At 43.0% G+C, this 19,869-nt stretch overlaps 1 protein-coding gene across 1 annotated transcript in view; it reads right to left on the minus strand.

Annotated features, from left to right (window-relative positions):
- LOC126416581 (uncharacterized) overlaps nucleotides 1-19,869 on the minus strand; it is a 671,456-nt gene that overhangs the window by 41,143 nt on the left and 610,444 nt on the right. The window contains exon 3 of the mRNA XM_050084331.1: nucleotides 16,718-16,853. Coding sequence (XP_049940288.1) covers nucleotides 16,718-16,853 — 136 coding nt within the window. The remainder of the gene's footprint in view (nucleotides 1-16,717; nucleotides 16,854-19,869) is intronic.

Raw genomic sequence — 19,869 nt, forward strand, 5'->3', positions numbered from 1 at the left:
CCGGCCGAATATCGAACCGAGGCCCGTTTCATGGCAGGCAAACACATTACCACTCAAGTAAGCAGGTGGACTACCACAGAAAAATCTCGCGTGGAGTGATCTCTCTGCCTTCACAGACACACTCACTGTATTGTGTAAACGCTTCCGGGACCTGCTCTCGCTAGACTCCCAGACGCTTGCAGAAAGTACTCGAAAGGAACTGTCAGACAGTAACTACAAGAAAAAATTCGAGCCTAGTGTAAACAATTCTCCTAGTACTACCTGAGAGTGCCAACTGCCTGCGAGCAAAAATCTCTCACGTGTATCCCATCCCCTTGCAGTGATAAATGAATCTTGCAAGCTCCTATAACAGGATCTCGTTGCTCCTGGCTGCTCGCCAGGCCACGGCATTTCCTTGCCTGCCGCCAGCTGGCCCTTGCTGCCTACCAGAGCAAGCAAATCTTTGCTGCGTGTCTTCCCTGGCAAGTACTAATGATATTTTGTAACTCTGCCGCCGCTACTTGTGTATGAATTGTTTTCAGTGCGTAACTGCTAGGTCGTGCTGCAAGGTAACGCCTTTGCATTTTTTATTCTGTTCTCAAAATCGGTTGACGCATTATATGTCATGCATATTACTCCGTAGACTTTCTCAGTTCGCTGTCTACAGATGAAACTCTCTTCCACTAGAGGATTTGGAATTGTAGCGTATAACATGTGTACTGATAGATCGTCAGAAAACTAAAAGCACGAGATCGAGGAGTTCGTCCGCACATAGTGCACTCTCTCCTTCAGCATGGCGGCCGCTGTGGCCGAGCGGTTCTAGGCGCTTCAGTCCGGAACCGCGCTGCTGCTGCGGTCGCAGGGTCGAATCCTGCCTCGGGCATGGATTTGTGTGATGCCCTAAGGCTAGTTAAGTTTAAGTAGTTCTAAGTGTAGGGGACTGACGACCTCAGATGTTAAGTCCCATAATGCTTAGAGCCATTTAACCATCCTTCAGCATGACAATGCCAGATCACACACGAGCGCTGCGACATCTGCAGCAACCGGATGCTTTGGGTTCACTGTCGTCGATTGTTCTCCAGACAGTCCCAACTTGGTCCCACCCGATTTTCGTCTGTTTAAAATACTTAAATAACATCTTCGAGGATTTCAGGTTGGTAGTCATGAGTCGGTGTAACTAGAGGTGAGATTGTGACCCCGTCAAGTATATCTACAGTGACGATATGAACAAACTGGTGTTCGCCGCCAGGGTGATTATCTTGAGAAGTATATATGTAGACATGAAGAATAGAGGTATAATGTTACTAAAGCTTGTTTCAATTAAGCCTTAGGATTTTTCAAATAAAAAATTCGTAAACGGCACCCCTTTTATAATTGTGTAAAAGCTATTAACCGCTTGTATGAGAAATCCAGCCTCTGTGTTTGCCAATTGTTTGTGAAGTTTGTCAGTAGCGGTGTACGAACTGTGAATATGTTCGAAGTAGACGATTTGATGTGTATGTCGTTCCTGTTCTATGTAGTGTAGTGTTTCTGAGGATTATAGTCAAACTGTTATCAGATTTCTCAAAGTTGTAGAGAAACGGCTGCAAATTCAAATCAAAACGTAATACATGCAAAAGATTATAGCTTTTTAAGGTACACAGAGACAGAATAAAACAGATGATGACGAGCAGCTGAATCGTATAAATGTTGTGGAGTTTAGACAATACCATCTAACGCAATGCCCAAGGGTATTTCTACTTCTCGAATAACACAGGTTCGAATCCTGCCTCGGGTATGGATGTGTGTGATGTCCATAGGTTAGTTAGGTTTAAGTAGTTCTAAGTTCTAGGGGACTGATGACCTCAGAAGTTAAGTCCCATAGTGCTCAGAGCCATTTGAACCATTTTTTATTAATGTCATGAGATAACACACAAAGGGTTTATACAGGGTAAAATTTTTGACGCAATAGCTGAATTTCTCTGTATTAATTTTATCCATTTTATTTTCTACCACTTGTTGACCACTTCCATCTCTTGATTTCCATCTGTTCTTCAGTAACAACTTCTCAGAATATCACCTGTGTCAGCTTAACGACCGATTAATAATCTATGATTATTACGAAGAGACTAACTGAAGTAGTGTTGTGACAAAAAGATTTCATAAATATTTCTGCAAAAGTAACTAGAAATTTATGTTTGGCCACCAAGAGATGAGATTACTAATAATTACTTATGGCATTACCAAGATGGTTTTACCGAAAGGCTCATCAATGATGACCCCTCAACTTCGGCCAGCGTTCCAGCGTGCAATAAGCAAGACGTACTCGAATCTAGCATTCTAACGCTATTCGAACAGGTCTGACGTGTGCATTGCCGTTCCTGTTATACACCTTAGCTCGCTAGTGGAAAATTTCCTGGTTACTGCTTCTAATTACAGTAGCAATTAGAGGGCGAGCAGTAGAAAGACGGGAAAGGAAACTCCAATTTCGGAATGTTCGTGTTAGTGGGAGGGCTCGATGACACGCGAATCCTGGAACCGCGCTCAACACTGCTACTTTCAATCGGATGCATAAATTCTAAACAAGGCGTGTCAGGAACGAATATTTTAACTAGCAACGTATTTCCAGACGGAAGCTAGTGGTTTCGTACTACAGCTGCATTAGAAAATGCATTCGTAATACGATCTGCATTATGCATCTTACGTCAGAACTGTAATGAGGACTGTATCCAACGCATTCAAAGAAACACAGTGTCAGCATGGAATGAAACTGCCAGGTAGTATATTACTTTGTCTCTTTGATAGTGTTGCATGATTGTACACTTCAGGTAACGGTTAGTTCTTTATTTTCGATAAGAAAAATCGCCAATCAATTTCCCAGTTCATGTTAGAAGGTATCTTTGCGCTGTGTTTCATGAAATATGAATTAACTTGATAAATATCGTTAATTATTAGTCTCCAAAACCCGACATTGCCCTGATCTATTTTTTCTGCTGATCTGATTCGGACGGCTTTGATTAGGGGTTTACAATAGAAAACTTCCCGATAATTCTTGTAGCATTGTTGCGCACTGGCTATGTGATCGAGCAAAGTGATTACGACACTGAGTCTTCATTTAGGACGAGAGGAGGTCAAATTCCCCAACGGGATCAAAATTTATGTATTCGGTAGTTGTCCGAAACAGTTTAAGATGAGTGACGGAAAGGAAACTGCTTAATTACTTCCCTATCTTTGTCCAATCAGTGCTTGTGCTCTGTCTCTAATGATCTCGTCACTCACTGTACGTTAAGCTCTAATCTTCGTCTCTCAGCTTGGAAATATGAGAGAATCTGCTAAGATCCTAGATCTTGTTTATTTTCGTATTGCAGCACTGTAAATCTGTTATCGACGCTATCATCTATCTCTTTACTCAGCATTAGATTACACACCAGGAAGACCTCTCCGCTAACATTGTCCTGTTGCTGAAGAGGTTTCTTCAAAGAGGTCTCTTAATTTTTCGGTTATCTCTGCCATAATTTTTTGGAAAAACTGGAAATTTGTGGTAAGTTCCTCTGGGACCAAACTGCTGAGATCATCGGTCCCTAGGCTTACACACAACTTAATCTAACTTAAACTAATTTGAGCTGAGGACAAGACACATAAACATGACCGAGGGAGGACTCGAACCTTCGACGGGGAGAGCCGCTCGACTCGGGGGAAGGGCCCCATAGACCGCGCGGCCAACCCGCGCTGCTTTTCGTTTCGGAAGTCACGTCTTATAGATGTGGTCGGGCATGTAAGGAAACAGTGTAAGCAATCAGAGTGATATGCGTGTGGCATAGTGGGCCACCGGGCATTTTAGTGTAGAGGTAGGAAGGGTGGAAAGCACTGGCAAGGGAAGCAGGCGTTAAACGCAAACGGGATTGCGTGGCCTTAAATTTTTTTGTTAAAAAAATGGTTCAAATGGCTCTGAGCACTATGGGACTTAACTACTGTGGTCATCAGTCCCCTAGAACTTAGAACTACTTAAACCTAACTAACCTAAGGACATCACACACATCCATGCCCGAGGCGGGATTCAAACCTGCGACCGTAGCAGTCGCGCGGTTCCGGACTGCGCGCCTAGAACCGCTAGACCACCGCGGCCGGCAATTTTTTTTTTTTTGTCTTCAAGATATTATACTAATAATAAATGACCAATAGACAACAGAAAACTAAATATCCAATGAATCACGTAAGTCATACGGTGGACGTAAAGTTGACTTACTGAGCTGTGAAACTTATCTATTCTCTTCTGAGAGTTTGTATACATCCAAATAATTTGCAAAATCTTTTTTGTATATGACCTCTCCTTTCATTGTACCCTGTGAGAGCCAGCCGGTGTGGCCGAGCGGTTGTAGGCTCTTCAGTCTGGAGCCACGCGACCGCCACGGTCGCAGGTTCGAATCCTGCCTCGGGCATGGATGTGTGTGATGTCCTTAGGTTAGTTAAGTTTAAGTAGTTGAAAGTTCTAGGGGACTGATGATGTTAGGGATAAGTCAGTTCTTCTGGAAATCCATAATAATACTTTTGCATTCTTTTGATGCCCTGCTGTTTGTGTTAGAACTTCTTTTACGAATATAAAACATGTCAGATTTTAATAAGTGAGTTTTTTCACCGTTGACAACTGATGATCACTTTCTGCACTTGCCATTTCTGAGTTATTTACCGGGTACGATTTCAAAGCACATTCAACAGCTCGAATTTCGGCAGCATGCCTGGCACAGCAACTACGAAGCCGACGTTAAATTCAGTACTGAAAACAAGTTCATATTTTTCGTACAACACAGGCTGAGTAGGGTATGATTTCTTAAATAACTCATACATCGCACAATCAGCTTAAAAGTTCAAGCAGTCAAGTTGTTGACGAGGACAAAATTCAGAAGAGGCGGAGGGGGGGCGGGGGGGAGGGGACGACCACTCAATAAACTGAATAAAGAGGGTATAGATGACAAGTTGAAAAAATTAGGACCTATAGGCACTTTTTGGTGCCATATGGAATGCGTCAGACCATACAGCTGATCAGCCAGAACAATATGACCACCGACCTACTATCGATATAAACCTTTCCAAGCGACAGCAGCTTTACCTAGTGAGGAATGACTGCTAGTCAGACACACGAAAACTCCACGATCTACCTGAGTTTGTCCGAGGGCAGATTGTGATCGCTAGAGGCTCGGCACGAGCATTTCGGATATTGCACGACTTGTCGGGTGTTCGATGAGAGTTGTGGTGAATATCTTCAACACGTGGAAAAACCAAGGTGAAACCACGTCCACAGGTCATGGGATTGGGCGGCGACCCCTCATTGCAAACGTAGGAGACCGGGCAGACAGGTAAAACAATACAAATGGGGAACTGTAGCGGAACTAACATCAGACTTTGATGCTGGGTAGAGTACTAGTGTGTCTGAACACACAGTGCACCGAACACTCATAACGGTGGGCCTCCGCAGCCGAAGACCCATGACGTCGGCAAAGACCATTGAAATTGGCATTTGACCGTCGGCACTGGTCCTTGGCGCAGTGAAAGAGCGTTGCATGGTCTGATTAATTCCGATACGTTCTTCGTCATGCCCACGGGAGAGCGACAATCCGTCGTCTTACTTGGGAACAGCTCCTTGACACTCGTACTGCGGAAGGCAGACTAGCTAGCGGCGGCTCCACGTTGGTCTGTGGAACATTCACGTGCGCATCCGGGATGTAGTGGAACTGATGCATTACGTCAAAGGGTTGTCGTTCACTGGTTGCAGACGACGTACACCCTTTCATGACAATCACTTTTCCTGAGGGCAGTGACATTTTTCAAGAGGACAGTGCGCTATGTCACAAGGCCAGGAGAATGATGGAGTGGTTCGTGGAACACAGTGGCGAGTTCCAATTGATGTGCTGGTCCCCTACTCGCCAGATCTGAATCCCCATCGAACACATATGGGATGTGACTGAACGTGATGTCAGAAATCAACACTCCGCTCCCCGGAATTTACAGGAATTATGCGAATTGTGTGTGCAGATGTGATGTCAGCTCCCTCCAGCAACCTCGCAAGGCCTCACTGCTTCCACGCCATGATGCGTCGCCAGTGTTATGCGTGCCAAAAGTGGACATACCGGTTATTAGGGAGATAGTCATAATGTTCTGGCTGATGAGTGTGTTTCAATTATAGCCTTCTTTAAAACGAATTTTTCCATTACCGAATCGAAGAACTTTATATAATACTAACACTTAAACTCATAGGCGGGTTGGGTGTGACTATTACGTTTGTATCCTAACAATGGCGGAAATTCTTTCAAATTGAACCGTGTTTCAACTATTAATTATTATGGCATAAGAGGTTTTCGTATGTGTAATTAGTTTAGCTTCTACTGTGTCATTTTTGGTCAACTAAGATTCAAAAAGAAATAGCTTTTCAGAAAAATAGGTGGTGCAGCCGATGTGTAGTGCGACCACGATCTAATGAAATGCGAGCAGATGATTCTACAAAACTGAGGCATCAAAATCTATAGAGCTAAAGATCTTGACGAATGGAGCAGTGTGGGGGAGACAGTGAGTGTCAATTGGTTATTCGTTGTTGTTGCTGATAATACTGCTGTTGTCGTCGATGATAACGATGATAATTATATTGATAATGACAATGTCTACAACCTTAAGACATCAATACGGCAAAGCAGAATTACCTTCTAAATTTAAGGACATGCACAAATTATTGTACGGTTCGTTTTATCTCAACATGAAACCTGCATTTCATGCCGTGACATGACCGAAAATCTCGAAACAGTTAGCAGCCTATCAAAACACAGTGGGTGGTTATAAGGTCTTAATTACAGGCACAAAAATTAAAATTACGTAATTAATGTTTTGTTTGTTCGCAACTACAGCGTGCTTCTAATTAAATTTTGTGAAGGTCCCCATTTAAACGACTGATCGTAGGAGAATGAAACTTGGTGGAAACATTTGTAATGCCATGTGGAGGAGAAATAACGAATAAACAACTGCAAAAAACACATTTTAGTTTCTACATAAGAGAGCAGCATTTTGCATTGCGTACTACATTTTTATTCCAGGCTACAAACGTTGCTCAATATGACGACTATTTGCGTCCACGAGACTCTGGTGCTGCACTAGAGATGCCATTTCACAGCTGTTCACATCATTTTTGGACAGGTGGACAATGGTGTGTTCAGCTATCGTGAGGCAGCTCGTGCACAGCTTCACGATCGCACATTGCGTCCAGCAGTCTCAACCAACAGAACAGTAAGTTCTTGAACAATGTGTGCCACGATTGGCCGTCCGAGGAGCAATTCCCAAATCGCCAGTTAACCAGAACTTTCGAGTCATGTTGTTCATCCCTGGTACGAAAGCATGATCCCTCCGTATTCATTTAAGGCGCCGATATTCGCGAAGAGCATCAGCACTGTTGCCATCGTTTTGATGAAACAGTTTTATGAGTAAAGCCCTGCTCACCTTGTCGAGACCTATGTTGACTGTCTGCAACAGTAATGCACACTGCATCGTAACAGTACTCGGCGCCTAACGGCAATTTATGACACCATCACCGCATATCCTGCAGCTAACGGTCTGAACACCATTGCTATATAGTCAGTTATCCTCAGTGTAAATAGTTTTCCGTCTATACTGGCTCAAGTAGCAACAGTTTAATTAGAACAATCTTATATATGAGTGCACTCCCCATCGCCATAATACCTTAGCAAGCCGCCATAGGAGTCAATGCCACATCAACAATCACTGTGTACGCAGCCACAGACGGTGCAATGTGGCACAGAGAAGATGGCTACCAAACTCTCTGCGGTGGAGGAAGCATGGCAATCGCAAGCTGATGTGGCCCTATGACTTAGCGTGAATCGTTCTGTTGCTTCCCTGATGTAGTGACAGTTTATAGAGACCGAAACTCTATTCCGAAGGACAAGGCAGGGTCGTCCACTTGTGATTTCAGAAGAGAGGACCATCATTTGGCTGCAAGGACACAACAGCACTGCCTTTGTACTCTAGGACAACTGGCGCGTGAGATCGCAGCATCCGTGACGTTTTGTATCGAGGCAAACGATGTGCAGAATACTTCGGCAGAGTGGCTCTTATTGTTGGAGACATGCTGTATACCTACCTCTGATGCGTCTTCACAAAAGGGAGCGTCTAGAGTGGAGCCATCAACATGCCACCTGGGTGCTCGAACAATGGGCCAATGTTGTTTTCACAGATGAGTGTCAATTTAGTCTGGAGTGTGATTCTCGATGATTTCGCATTCACGATTTCGGAACCCAAATATCGTGGACAGACACCGATATCGAAGAGGAACCCTAATGTTGTGGGCAGGGATTCACTCGAACTCCTGTTCATGAAATTGTTCGGGTTGAGTCGGCAAGATTTAACTGCTGTTAGGTATCGTGACGATATCCTGCGACCTCATTTGCGGTCGTTTTGAGGTGTTGTGGGCCCAGACTTCGTTCGTATTGATGGACGATAATACTCGACCTCACAGAGCACGGGTGGTTAATGTCTTCTTGGAAACAGAAGATATTGCACGCATGGCATGGCCTGCTCGCTCTCCCTATATGAATCCCATATAGCACGTCTGGGATGGATTAGGGAGCAGGCTTACGTCACCATCAAATCTCCAAGACTGCGATCAGCTCTGCTGGAAGAATGGGCGTTATTGCCTCAGCATGAGACTGATGACCATTCACAGCATGTCCCATCGTTGTCAGGCCTGCACTTTTGCCGCAGCAGGTCATACCCCACAATGAGCACATTATCCAGTTGCCGAAATGTGTGCAAAAGCGTTAAGTTGGAAAAAAACGAAGATTTTTGTCCGCCGTTATGCGTGTTACAGTTGTTTACGTTTTGAATTCTTTGCATTGTTTCTACTTTTATATCGCCTGTTTATACTGTTTTGTTACAAAATAAAAGCAACCTTGCAAACTTTCTGAGTGTTGCTTTAATTTTGGACACCAGTATTCTTTCTATGAAGAAACAATTGTGTGGTAGCCTCGAGGTGATTTTCGAGGCGAAACGTTTCCTGAACAGCAAACAGCTGAAATGAGGACTTACAGATCTCCCCGCCTCGTCATTCATCGTTGGGAAAATGTGTCACATTGAAGGGTGAATATGTGCTTAATGATCGTAGTTTGATTTCTCCAAGATGATAATTACAAGTTTGTATCTTTAATGCATTTTCAAGCGTTCGATCCGCAACTAACAAAGGAGAAGACTGATACATCGGAGGCGTGTAGTGATGAAGAGTATTGTTCTACAATGTGTCTTCAGATGATGAGAACGAAGAGCCTTGTTAGCCGTCGTGCGAACCGGTAAATTCGTCGTAGAAATTATCTTTTTACTGTACCAATACTTGGTGGGATGTGTAGGTGGAGGACATAGTGTAGTAATACGTTTGATTTGGAATTTTTATGTAGGAAAGTAGATACTGAAGGTGTATTTGATATTATGTCAAGAACTCTCCAAACTTTCTACATTATAATATAAAGGACGAGATGAATTTTTGCTAACAAGCACACTAACGCAATAATTGATAGGGTTGTGCATATCGAAAGACTTGCTACAGATGCTACTGCGCAGAAAAAATGTTTTGAAGAACAAGGATCTTTGGAGATGGTTAGAGTTTCGTGTAGTAATAAGTTTGGTTGATTTAGCATTCAGGGATTCGATTCGGCAGTCGTTTCTTGGAGGATATCCAAGGTGTAACAGGTAAAGTGCAGGTACTTTTATATGTGGCATCTCAATAGGTATACAAATCAGTGTGCTAGTTGCTTTATCTCTGCGTCTAACAGTCTTCCCACAGACATTTCACGTAACTTACTACCTGATGTTCTCTGCACAGTCGTAACTGCACCGCTAAATGGACTGCAGCTGTAAGTATAGACTTACCGTTTTGCTTCCACGTGTCCATACTTCATCACCTGGACTGGAGACCAGGGGAAAATAAGCATTAATGACTTGCTCTTGGCACATGGACTTGGAGGTACTAACGAACGTAAACACATACGACTTGTGATAGCTATAATTATTAGTCTGCAGATGACGTAAATACTGATATAATGATGTCAGTACACCGTTCTCAGTCACGAATACAAATACTTCCGCTTCTACCAGCCATAAGCTGTATAATGGTAAAAATAAGTGGAAGTTTGTATAAAATATAGTAAGCGTAGTCAATACGCCGATATTAGTGAGGTTACTGACTGACCCAATCTTGAAACACATTGTAAAGCAGTGAACAACTTAATTCAAAGTGAAAATCCGTTTTACGTTGGTGTAATGGTGTCTGGTTTGGAGCCTAAGAAGTATTCTAATGATCAAAACAATCTGAAATAACGGAATTACTGGCGGCGTAATTCTGTACACTGTCCATCCAAAAATTACGAAAATAAATTTATTCCTATTGTATAAGCGACGTCAGCACAGTGCCTACAATGGAAACTTGAACTAACAACTGTAAACAACATAAGTGCATTCGATTAGTCAGTTGTGACTAGAAAATACAAGCATTCGATGTGCATCTGTAGTGTGGCAATGTGTTTGTGTCACAAATGGAAATGGAGCAACGTCTTTAAATGAAGTGTTCAACAGATTCTGCAGAAAATTCTGCAATGAGAAATATGTGTAAAGTATGTCCACAGCCCTGACTCCCGAAGGAAAACAGCGATGTGTGGACACCTGTCACGACTTCAATGAAATGCGAGACGGAGACAATTATTTTCTGGAAAACATCATAAAAGGTAACAAGGCCAGGTGGCGTCAACACGAAAGTACCACAAAAGACAATTTGCTCAAATCCATATGAACAGTCAACGTTTTAACGACATAATCGAATAACGGACTTCAAGCCATTGTGACGCTCGGTTGGAATAACATTTTATGACAGTTTCACTTGTTTCTGTGAACATTCTGTCCATTGTACTCATGAAGGGCGAGTCTATGTGAAACCCCCAGAGCATTAAAACCACGGTCTAAACTTTTCTGTATTTCTTATTAATTCAATCTTTTAACTTTTTTGGGCTGACGGGATATTCTGCATCGTCTAAATTACTGATCCTTCTACACTAACAAGAATCCACCTAGTTCACTTGGTTTCTTCTTTCTGTAGAATAAGTAACTCAGCGAAAGAACAAGTGCGTTGAACCACCCCCTCCCCTTCTCCCCCCCCCCCCTGTTAAAAATATTTTTGTGTCTAAAGAGCTTTTGACAGCATCTGGCACAGATTTTCAGACGTTTTCGATGCTATCTGTACTAGTGCGGGGAAAGCAATCGTGAGAATTACGCCAGCAAAACACCGAGCAGACACGGTCGCGCCACCCGTCTTGCCGGCAAAGTCAACAGAGCCGCCAATCGATCGCTCTCTACTGCGGTCCCGGCGCCACGCGGGCTACAATTACCCACAATATTCCGGCCCGACGGCCACACAACACCGCCCCGACACATGCAGCCCTGCGAACAAAGCTTTTCCAGGGTTCTACGCTGAAAAAGTAGGTCTTCTTTGTTTGGCTTTCTGGTTACTATAACAACAGATAAGGACGCGCTACGGAAACAATAGTTGCTCGAATCTTGAGTAAACACGAATGCTCTGTAATTTAGCTTCGGCGTGCTCTCATAATATTTGGCACCGGCTTACTGCTGGAGTAGCGACTGTGGAGGTAAGATACGTCTTTTCAATATGATGAGCTTGGGTAGCTCAGTTTGTAGAGCACTTGCCCGCGAAAGGCAAAGGTCTGGAGTTCGAGTCTCGGTCCGGTACACAGTTTTAATCTGCCAGGAAGCTTCAGGTATCAACTATATATTTATTATTAAGAAATTGACTTAGGACTCACACTGTTCAGTAAACGTCAGAAACTTGTAACCGTGCAAATCACTAAATGAAGAAAACTAGTACCTTATGACTATACAGTCAATGAGTCACAATTAGAAGCTGCTAATTTACAGAAATACTTCAGCGTAACAACTTGTGGAGCCATGGAATGGAACCATCAGATAGGCTCCATTGCTGGTAAAGCAGCTGGTACACCTCGGTTCAATGATTGTAAAACTCAGTTCGAACAGGCCACGGAAGGCCCAACGGTACCGAACGTTCGCCGTATCATTCTTAGCCGACAGGGTCATTGAATGTGGATACGGAAGAACACGTGATCAGCTTTCATGACTGGAATCGCTACTTCTCAATCAAGTTGCTCCCCAGTGGGTCTCACAAGGGTTGAGTGCACCTCGCTTGCCAACAGCGCTCGGCAGACCCAGATGGTCACCCACCGAATGGTATACAAGCCCACAGGTAGCTGCACGAAAACTACAAGATATACAAAAAAATGTTAGTAGAGAGAACATCCCTTCAGGTTTCTATTGGTCATACCCGCCGTGGCGTAGTTTCAGATCGCACCATTAGGAGTCTGGCTTGTGAGAACATGTGGACAAACATCCGCTTTTTATTGCAGCAACGAATTTCTTTACTCCCCATCTCTCCTTAAAACGTTACTACTGTTTAATGAATCAATACGCACACCTGCGTCTATTCATTCAGTACATTTGCAGATTCTGATTTCCCATGTTGTAAATGTGAAATGATCAGATTTATATCCCGCCGTTATACAGCGTGAGAGCAGCTGAGATCAGCAGTCCGCGCGGTTTTCGAATTTGACAGCTTGTGTACATGAGTTCGTGCTTGTTTGTTTACAGTATTATGCGAGTGGCATCGGTTAGTCGTATCGGTGCATTTCGAGTTACTGAGTGAATTTCTAGGTGCATACATACTTATTATGCAACAACATTGGTACTATGACTTTATTCATAGCCGATATTTTCTCAGCAACTGTATTATATATTTCAGAGACAAATGCAGTCGTTAGTTGCGCAGTTATTTTTATTTCGCTTTACTGGCTTGAACAGATAAATCTGTCATCTTCAGAAGCCTACAAAATTTGGGATATTATAAATAATTAGAACTATTCCATACATTTATGTAAAGTTTAAGAAATGTATTACAAAACATACTTAATATAGGTTTAGCATGTGTCTACATCTTCTTCACAGCTACTGTGCGATTGTGGATACTGTATTCAGTGACAAAGAATGATGTCAATTTAATTTCCTTGATCTTGGTTTTTGCTTGTTTGAGTAAACGTAGAGGGCGAGTATATAAGTCGAGCTTTGTTGTCTCTGACTTCCACAGTAAGATTAATTTAATCCTTTTAGCTCAGACTAGCACACGTGGAATTAATCCCTGTTAACTAAAACATTTAAGTTTATTCAGCGTAACGTCCAGAGGTTAGGCCAACACCTGATTACACGGTCATTTATACTGTTTAAATTTAGGTCGACCATTCTCGTCGTGTTGTATGTAGGGGATACTGGTGCGCATTAAAGCGGATTTCCTTCCGGAATTTTTAAAATTTTTATTAGATTTATCTTGTTTAAAATTGTTTAGTCTTATAACGAGTTTATTACTCTAACTCAATGCTAAATTTAAGAGTGCAAAATAATTTTATACAGGCCCAAGTCGAATGCGTAAACGTGTCCCAGACATGGGCAAGTTTACGCATATATGGGGGCATGTTTACACATTTCATAAAACATAATAATGAGTAAAGAAAACATACTACTAAGATTTAGAAAATATGTTTTTTGGCAATAAATAAAATTACAATCTTTCTTACACCAAGGAACGTTATAACAGAAGACAAATTTAGTGACAGTAAACAATTTGGTTTTTTTTTCTTTTTTTTGACGAAATTCCACCTGTTAGCTTAAAATGTCCTGCATAGAAGTCTGAATTTTAATTAAAGACCTGTTCAATAACATTGTACGGATTGAAATTTACTCATGTAAAATGTGTTTCTTGTTGCACAATCGTTGTGGGCCTACCTTTTACATCTAAGGCACTGGAATCATTCCTGATATCTTTTGAACTGGTTCTATCGTTTCAAGCTGTAAATACAAAATCAACTTTGATTCTCTTGATCAGACTGCTGCAGAAGAAGAGGATGAGACGTTCGTTGAGACATGAGTTCTTGGAAATTCTAGTTTGTGAGAGGAGATTGAGAGGTAGTTGAAGATACAGCGTGATAAACGATATAAATGGACGCAGAAATTGCGCGGACCTGAAGAGGCTGGCAGAAGACAGAAGGAGAACATGGAGACCTACCATGTGAAAAGTTGCCTTTGGGCAGAGCACTAACTATGTCATCAGAAATAGGCCCATCAAAGTTTTTCCTTGTACTTGATTTTAGCGTATCACTCATTGCTCTCATGGGATTAAATTTTTTACTTGAGTTTCATTAGTTCCAAATTGTTCATTTAGGAGCTGATATCTTCTATTCCCTGTGCCTTCATTTATTTAAGATTGCGTTTCCAACTGCTGTTGCCTTAAAGCCACGTTTACTGGGGTATCAGTTAGAATGGCAATGCAAGATACTGCGCAAACGTGTCCCACCGCTGTTTCTGAATTAGTTTCGAAACTACAGTAGTAACTTTCAGACTTCCAAATTATACAATTGTATTTTGTAATGTAGAATGATCTTCCTCGAACGGAACTCGCCATTTCTGACTCTGGCCATTTCCCTCAATTCCGCCCGGGTCTTGCCGGCTGTCCTTGCTTCCCTTTTCACCGTTCTCTTGCATGTACCTATAGGCCTGCCTCTCTCCCTTGTTACTTGAGGATTCGATTCCAGTTTGCTAGGAGCTTCAATATTTGAGTAGCGAAAGCTACCCAGCTAGCACAGAAACACAAACATGTTCTTCGCACTAAAACGTTCATCGAACTGATGCCGTGAAGCTTATATGAGCCGTTAGTAGATGGAAGTAAAAATTTTCCATTGTCGTCAGGGCTCTAGTGAAAATGGTTCCCGAGAATAATGATCCACATAATCGTGCCCCTTACGTAAAATTGCTCTGGGCTCCGTTACTTATCCGGTGACCGAGCTTTAGGCTACCTGTAATTTCCTGTAATAGATTAAGGGGCTCCGGAACGCCCTATACTTGCAATGTTAAAATAACGCTTATAAATTACATCTTTCCTCACAAAGTATTTTAGGTAGGAAGTTCAGCTTTTTACAGATTATTTATTGGAATATGGGCTACAACTTAACACAGGGATTTTACAAAATTTTAGTTCAGTTATTAAAGATGATTTTTTTTCAATTGTAATGAAAATTCACAACATTTTTTGCAATTTTTTATTTATATATTCAAAAATATACAGTTTTTTGGAACAAGGCTGTGTTAAATTATGCTGAAGGTACTGTGTAACATTTACTGAAAGTTTGAAACAAATATGTTTGGAAGATCCTTAGAAAACGTGTAATTAATATGAGAAAATAAAAGTTTTGGGAATCGAGCGACAAAGATTGGATTAACTTTTTAGTGCATTCCAGGTCCATAGGATGTGTTATCTTCATCCTCTGCAAACTCCTCCTCCAGCTTCCTCTCTTGTTCCTCCTCCTGTTTACTCTTACTTGTATTTCTAGACTCTTTACAGCCCTGTCTGCAGCCCGAAGGCGTTCCTTGCCTAAAGTAAGCATCGCTCGTTGTGTTCGTAGATTTTGCTACCATTTTCTTCAGTTGCAGTTACTGCAATACTGTTCCAAAAGGTGGTCATGTTTGAACACTTATCACATTTCAGTTGTATTTCACTAGCAAGTCCTTCGTGCTTTATTATGGAGAGTTCCAGACCATCTTCACTACAATGAATACATCTTACACAGTTTGAAAAAATTCCTTTGAGAACCGACATATCAAATATTTCATTCACATCCGATTCGCCCATAAAATATTCATAGTTTTCACTCATTGAACCAAGCTTCTTCTGTGAAGTATTTTCTTTCCCACTTTGACTGCTATGGGCAGGTGTACTTGAGAGGTTAGGTTCACTCACTTGGTTATCGTCTTTATTGTTTACAGTAATAACACATACCTTTGGCTTTCCAACATTTCTCCTTTTCTTAAAAGTCTTCAGAGGATTTCTAATAACTTTACTTTTACTCATTATTATACTTCAACAAAACAGAGACTCAAGAAACAGAATTAATTACGAATATTTTCGAGATAACTACAGAGTAAATAAACATGAAACAATCGACAATCACACCAGCGATATATATTGAACCATCACAGGTTAGCCACAACACATACTTTACCTCACATCACTAAAATGTACCTGATGAACACGGACGTTAATAATAACACCATTTGACAGCAGTTTAACAGCGCCACAGTGGGTCACGCCCATGTAGAACACATTTCAAAAAAAATTTAAAAATAGTTGTAGTCTTCGGAATTGAATAAATTATATATCTATTAAAAGGTAATAGTCTGCAGATTCAGAAAACGCAAAAAAGGAAAAATTGAACTTTTCATGATTTTGAGCGTTTCCGGAGCCCCTTAAGGTGAATATTGGGAGTGTTCCTCTGGAAAGCCACTCCTGTTTTCGTTCCGCAGTCCGAGTCTGTGCACCGTCTTTAATGATCTCGTTGTAGACCAGACGTTAAATACTGTTCTTTCGTCCTTCCTTTCTTCCTTAATATACAACTGTCACACAGGTTGAGGAAGGGGACCATCGTGTGTGAGTAAGAACGCCCTTCGCTTTGTGGCTGTTGAAGCTACCCCACGGCGTGTCTTAGCCAGTGTCATACAAATTCTTCTTTCGTTCCGTGATGGCTTAGCAGGTGCCCGCGTGTTTGCTTTTTACTTGTGTAGGTTTAGAGTTAGACTTGAGACGGGTGGTACTCACGTATGACGGTGAGCTCCTTCTCCTCGGAGCGGCGCGTGAAGATGGGCGTCAGCGTGGACACCTCGCACGAGTAGGGGCCCTGCGCGTTGAAGTGCACGTCCCGCAGCACCAGCTGCCGCTCGTCGCTGCGGTTCCTCTGCGGGCACGAGAAACAGCCGTCAACGCCCGCGAGCTGGCAGCGGCAGGGCGCACGTTCTAACTTAAGACACCCTCTCTGCAAGTCACCCTCCTTGTTACGGAAACAACCAACATCAGCACTGTTGAGATATTTCACCAACAATGCTGTTGTGTAAATTGAAAATTGGGCAAAGTATTTTTTAAGCTGAGGTGCAATAGCCGGAAATGCATAGAAATGAGCCATTACAATCTACAACTACTGGAGTATAATATACGCTCCTGGCCATCAAAATTGCTACACCACGAAGATGACGTGCTACAGACGCGAAATTTAACCGACAGGAAGAAGCTGCTGTGATATCCAAATGATTAGCTTTCAGAGCATTCACACAAGGTTGGCGCCGGTGGCGACACCTACAATGCGCTGACATGAGGAAAGTTTCTAACCGATTTCTCATACACAAACAGCAGTTGACCGGTGTTGCCTGGTGAAACGTTGTCATGATGCCTCGTCTAAGGAGGAGAAATGCGTACCATTCCGACTTTGATAAAGGTCGGATTGTAGCCTACCGCGATTGCGGTTTATCGTATCGCGACATTGCTGCTCGCGTTGGTCGAGATCCAATGACTGTTAGCAGAATATGGAATCGGTGGGTTCAGGAGGGTAATACGGAACGCCGTGCTGGATCCCAACGGCCTCGTATCACTAGCAGTCGAGATGACAGGCATCTTATCCGCATGGCTGTAACGGATCGTGCAGCCACGTCTCGATCCCTGAGTCAACAGATGGGGACGTTTGCAAGACAACAACCATCTGCACGAACAGTTCGACGACGTTTGCAGCAGCGTGGACTATCCGCTAGGAGACCATGGCTGCAGTTAACCTTAACGCTGCAACACAGACAGGAGCGCCTGCGATGGTGTACTCAACGACGAACCTGGGTGCACGAATGGCAAAACGTCATTTTTTCGGATGAATCCAGGTTCTGTTTACAGCATCATGGTGGTCGCATCCGTGTTTGGCGACATCGCGGTGAACGCACATTGGAAGCGTGTATTCGTCATCGCCATACTGGTGTATCACCCGGCATGATGGTATGGGGTGCCATTGGTTACACGTCTCGGTCACCTCTTGTTCGCATTGACGGCACTTTGAACAGTGGACGTTATATTTCAGATGTGTTACGACCCGTGGCTCTACCGTTCATTGCAGCAGGATAATGCACGGCCGCACGTTGCAGGTCCTGTACGGACCTTTCTGGATACAGAAAATGTTCGACTGCTGCCCTGGCCACCACATTCTTCTCACCAATTGAAAACGTCTGGTCAATGGTGGTCGAGCAACTGGCTCGTCACAATACGCCAGTCAGTACTCTTGATGAACTGTGGTATTGTGTTGAAGCTGCATGGGCAGCTGTGCCTGTACACGCCATCCAAGCTCTGTTTGACTCAATGCCAGGCATATCAAGGCCGTTGTTATGGCCAGAGGTGGTTGTTCTGGGTACTGATTTCTCAGGATCTATGCACCCAAATTGCGTGAAAATGTAATCACATGTCAGTTCTAGTATAAAATATTTGTCCAATGAATACCCGTTTATCATCTGCATTTCTTCTTGGTGTAGCAATATTAATGGGCAGTAGTGTAGAATAGGTTAATCGCCTTAGGATCAGATTACGAGCTTTATGCAATTTTTCAATTTACACGAAGTGGTAAAGTGCCCGCTTTGCTCGAGATGAGTGGCCACATTGCTTTAAACTGAAAAGTAAGGGATAAAAACGATTTTAGCAAGGAAATAAATAGATTTTACTGTAAAACATGATTCGAATTTACTTCAACTTTTCACAAAAAGGAAGTCGTACTGCGTTCCTCAGCTCTTGTACAGACTTCGTGGGCCCAGGGCGTGCACAATCGGATTCAAAATGATTCAAATGGCTCTGAGCACTATGCGACTTAACATCTGAGGTCATCAGTCCCCTAGAACTTAGAACTACTTAAACCTAACTAACCTAAGGACATCACACACATCCATGCCCGAGGCAGGATTCGAACCTGCGACCGTAGCGGTCGCTCGGCTCCAGACTGTAGCGCCTAGAACCGCATGGCCACTACTGCCGGCGAGCACAATTGGATCCACTGCTTTTCTAGACTTGAATTTGAAAATTTTTCTACGCAATACAAGCACTCTTTGTCTTCGTGATTGTCATGAAAATGAGCTCTTCTAGCGTTGGGCTAGCGTTGGGCTATCTGCTCTTGCACTCTTCCATTTATTGTCCCTCTTCTCTTCGGGGCCGCGCCGGATAGCTGCGCGGTCTGAGACACCTTCACGGTCTGGGCGACTCCCCCCTCGGAAGTTCGAGTCCTCCCTCGGGCATGGGCGTGTGTGTTGTCCTTAACGTAAGTTAGTTTAAGTTAGGTTAAGTAGTGTGTAGGCTTAGAGACTGATGACTTCAGAAGTTTGGTCCCATAACACCTTACCATAAATTTCCAAATCTTTTTTCATTTCGGGTGCTTTCGGTTTTTCCTACGTTTTACTTGCTTTTTCTTCTCTTTCTTTATTTGCCGTTTGTAGGTCACGCTTTAGGGACTTGCTGTAGGTGTCGCCCTTTAGCCTGTAGCCCTTCTTCCGCCCGCTGCTTTTATGTCCCCCCCCCCACCCCCACAACATAACGTGGCCAGAAGTAATCGCCGAAATGACAACTTTGCCCGCATTGAAGCTCCCTCCCGTCGTTGGATAAGCAGCTGCAGCAGCAAGTCGTATACTCCTAGCTCACTCATTTGCTACATAGTTTAATTCTTAATTTCTTTGCGTGTTTTTGGTACTTGCATTGTCCAATTCATAAATTTCGGGCGTATTATAGTATTTGAGAGTTGCAGCATCGCGTTTTAGTACCTGAATAGTGTAAATTCGCGTAGTCGTTTGTCTTCTGTTTTTGTTTTGAACGGCCAGTGTCGGTTGGTCACAGTCAGTGTGCTCCCTGCCGTCGTTGGATAAGCAGCTGCAGCAGCAAGTCGTATACTCCTAGCTCACTCATTT

The sequence above is a fragment of the Schistocerca serialis genome, chromosome 8 (assembly GCF_023864345.2).
Source record: "Schistocerca serialis cubense isolate TAMUIC-IGC-003099 chromosome 8, iqSchSeri2.2, whole genome shotgun sequence".
NCBI classification, from domain to species: domain Eukaryota; kingdom Metazoa; phylum Arthropoda; class Insecta; order Orthoptera; family Acrididae; genus Schistocerca; species Schistocerca serialis.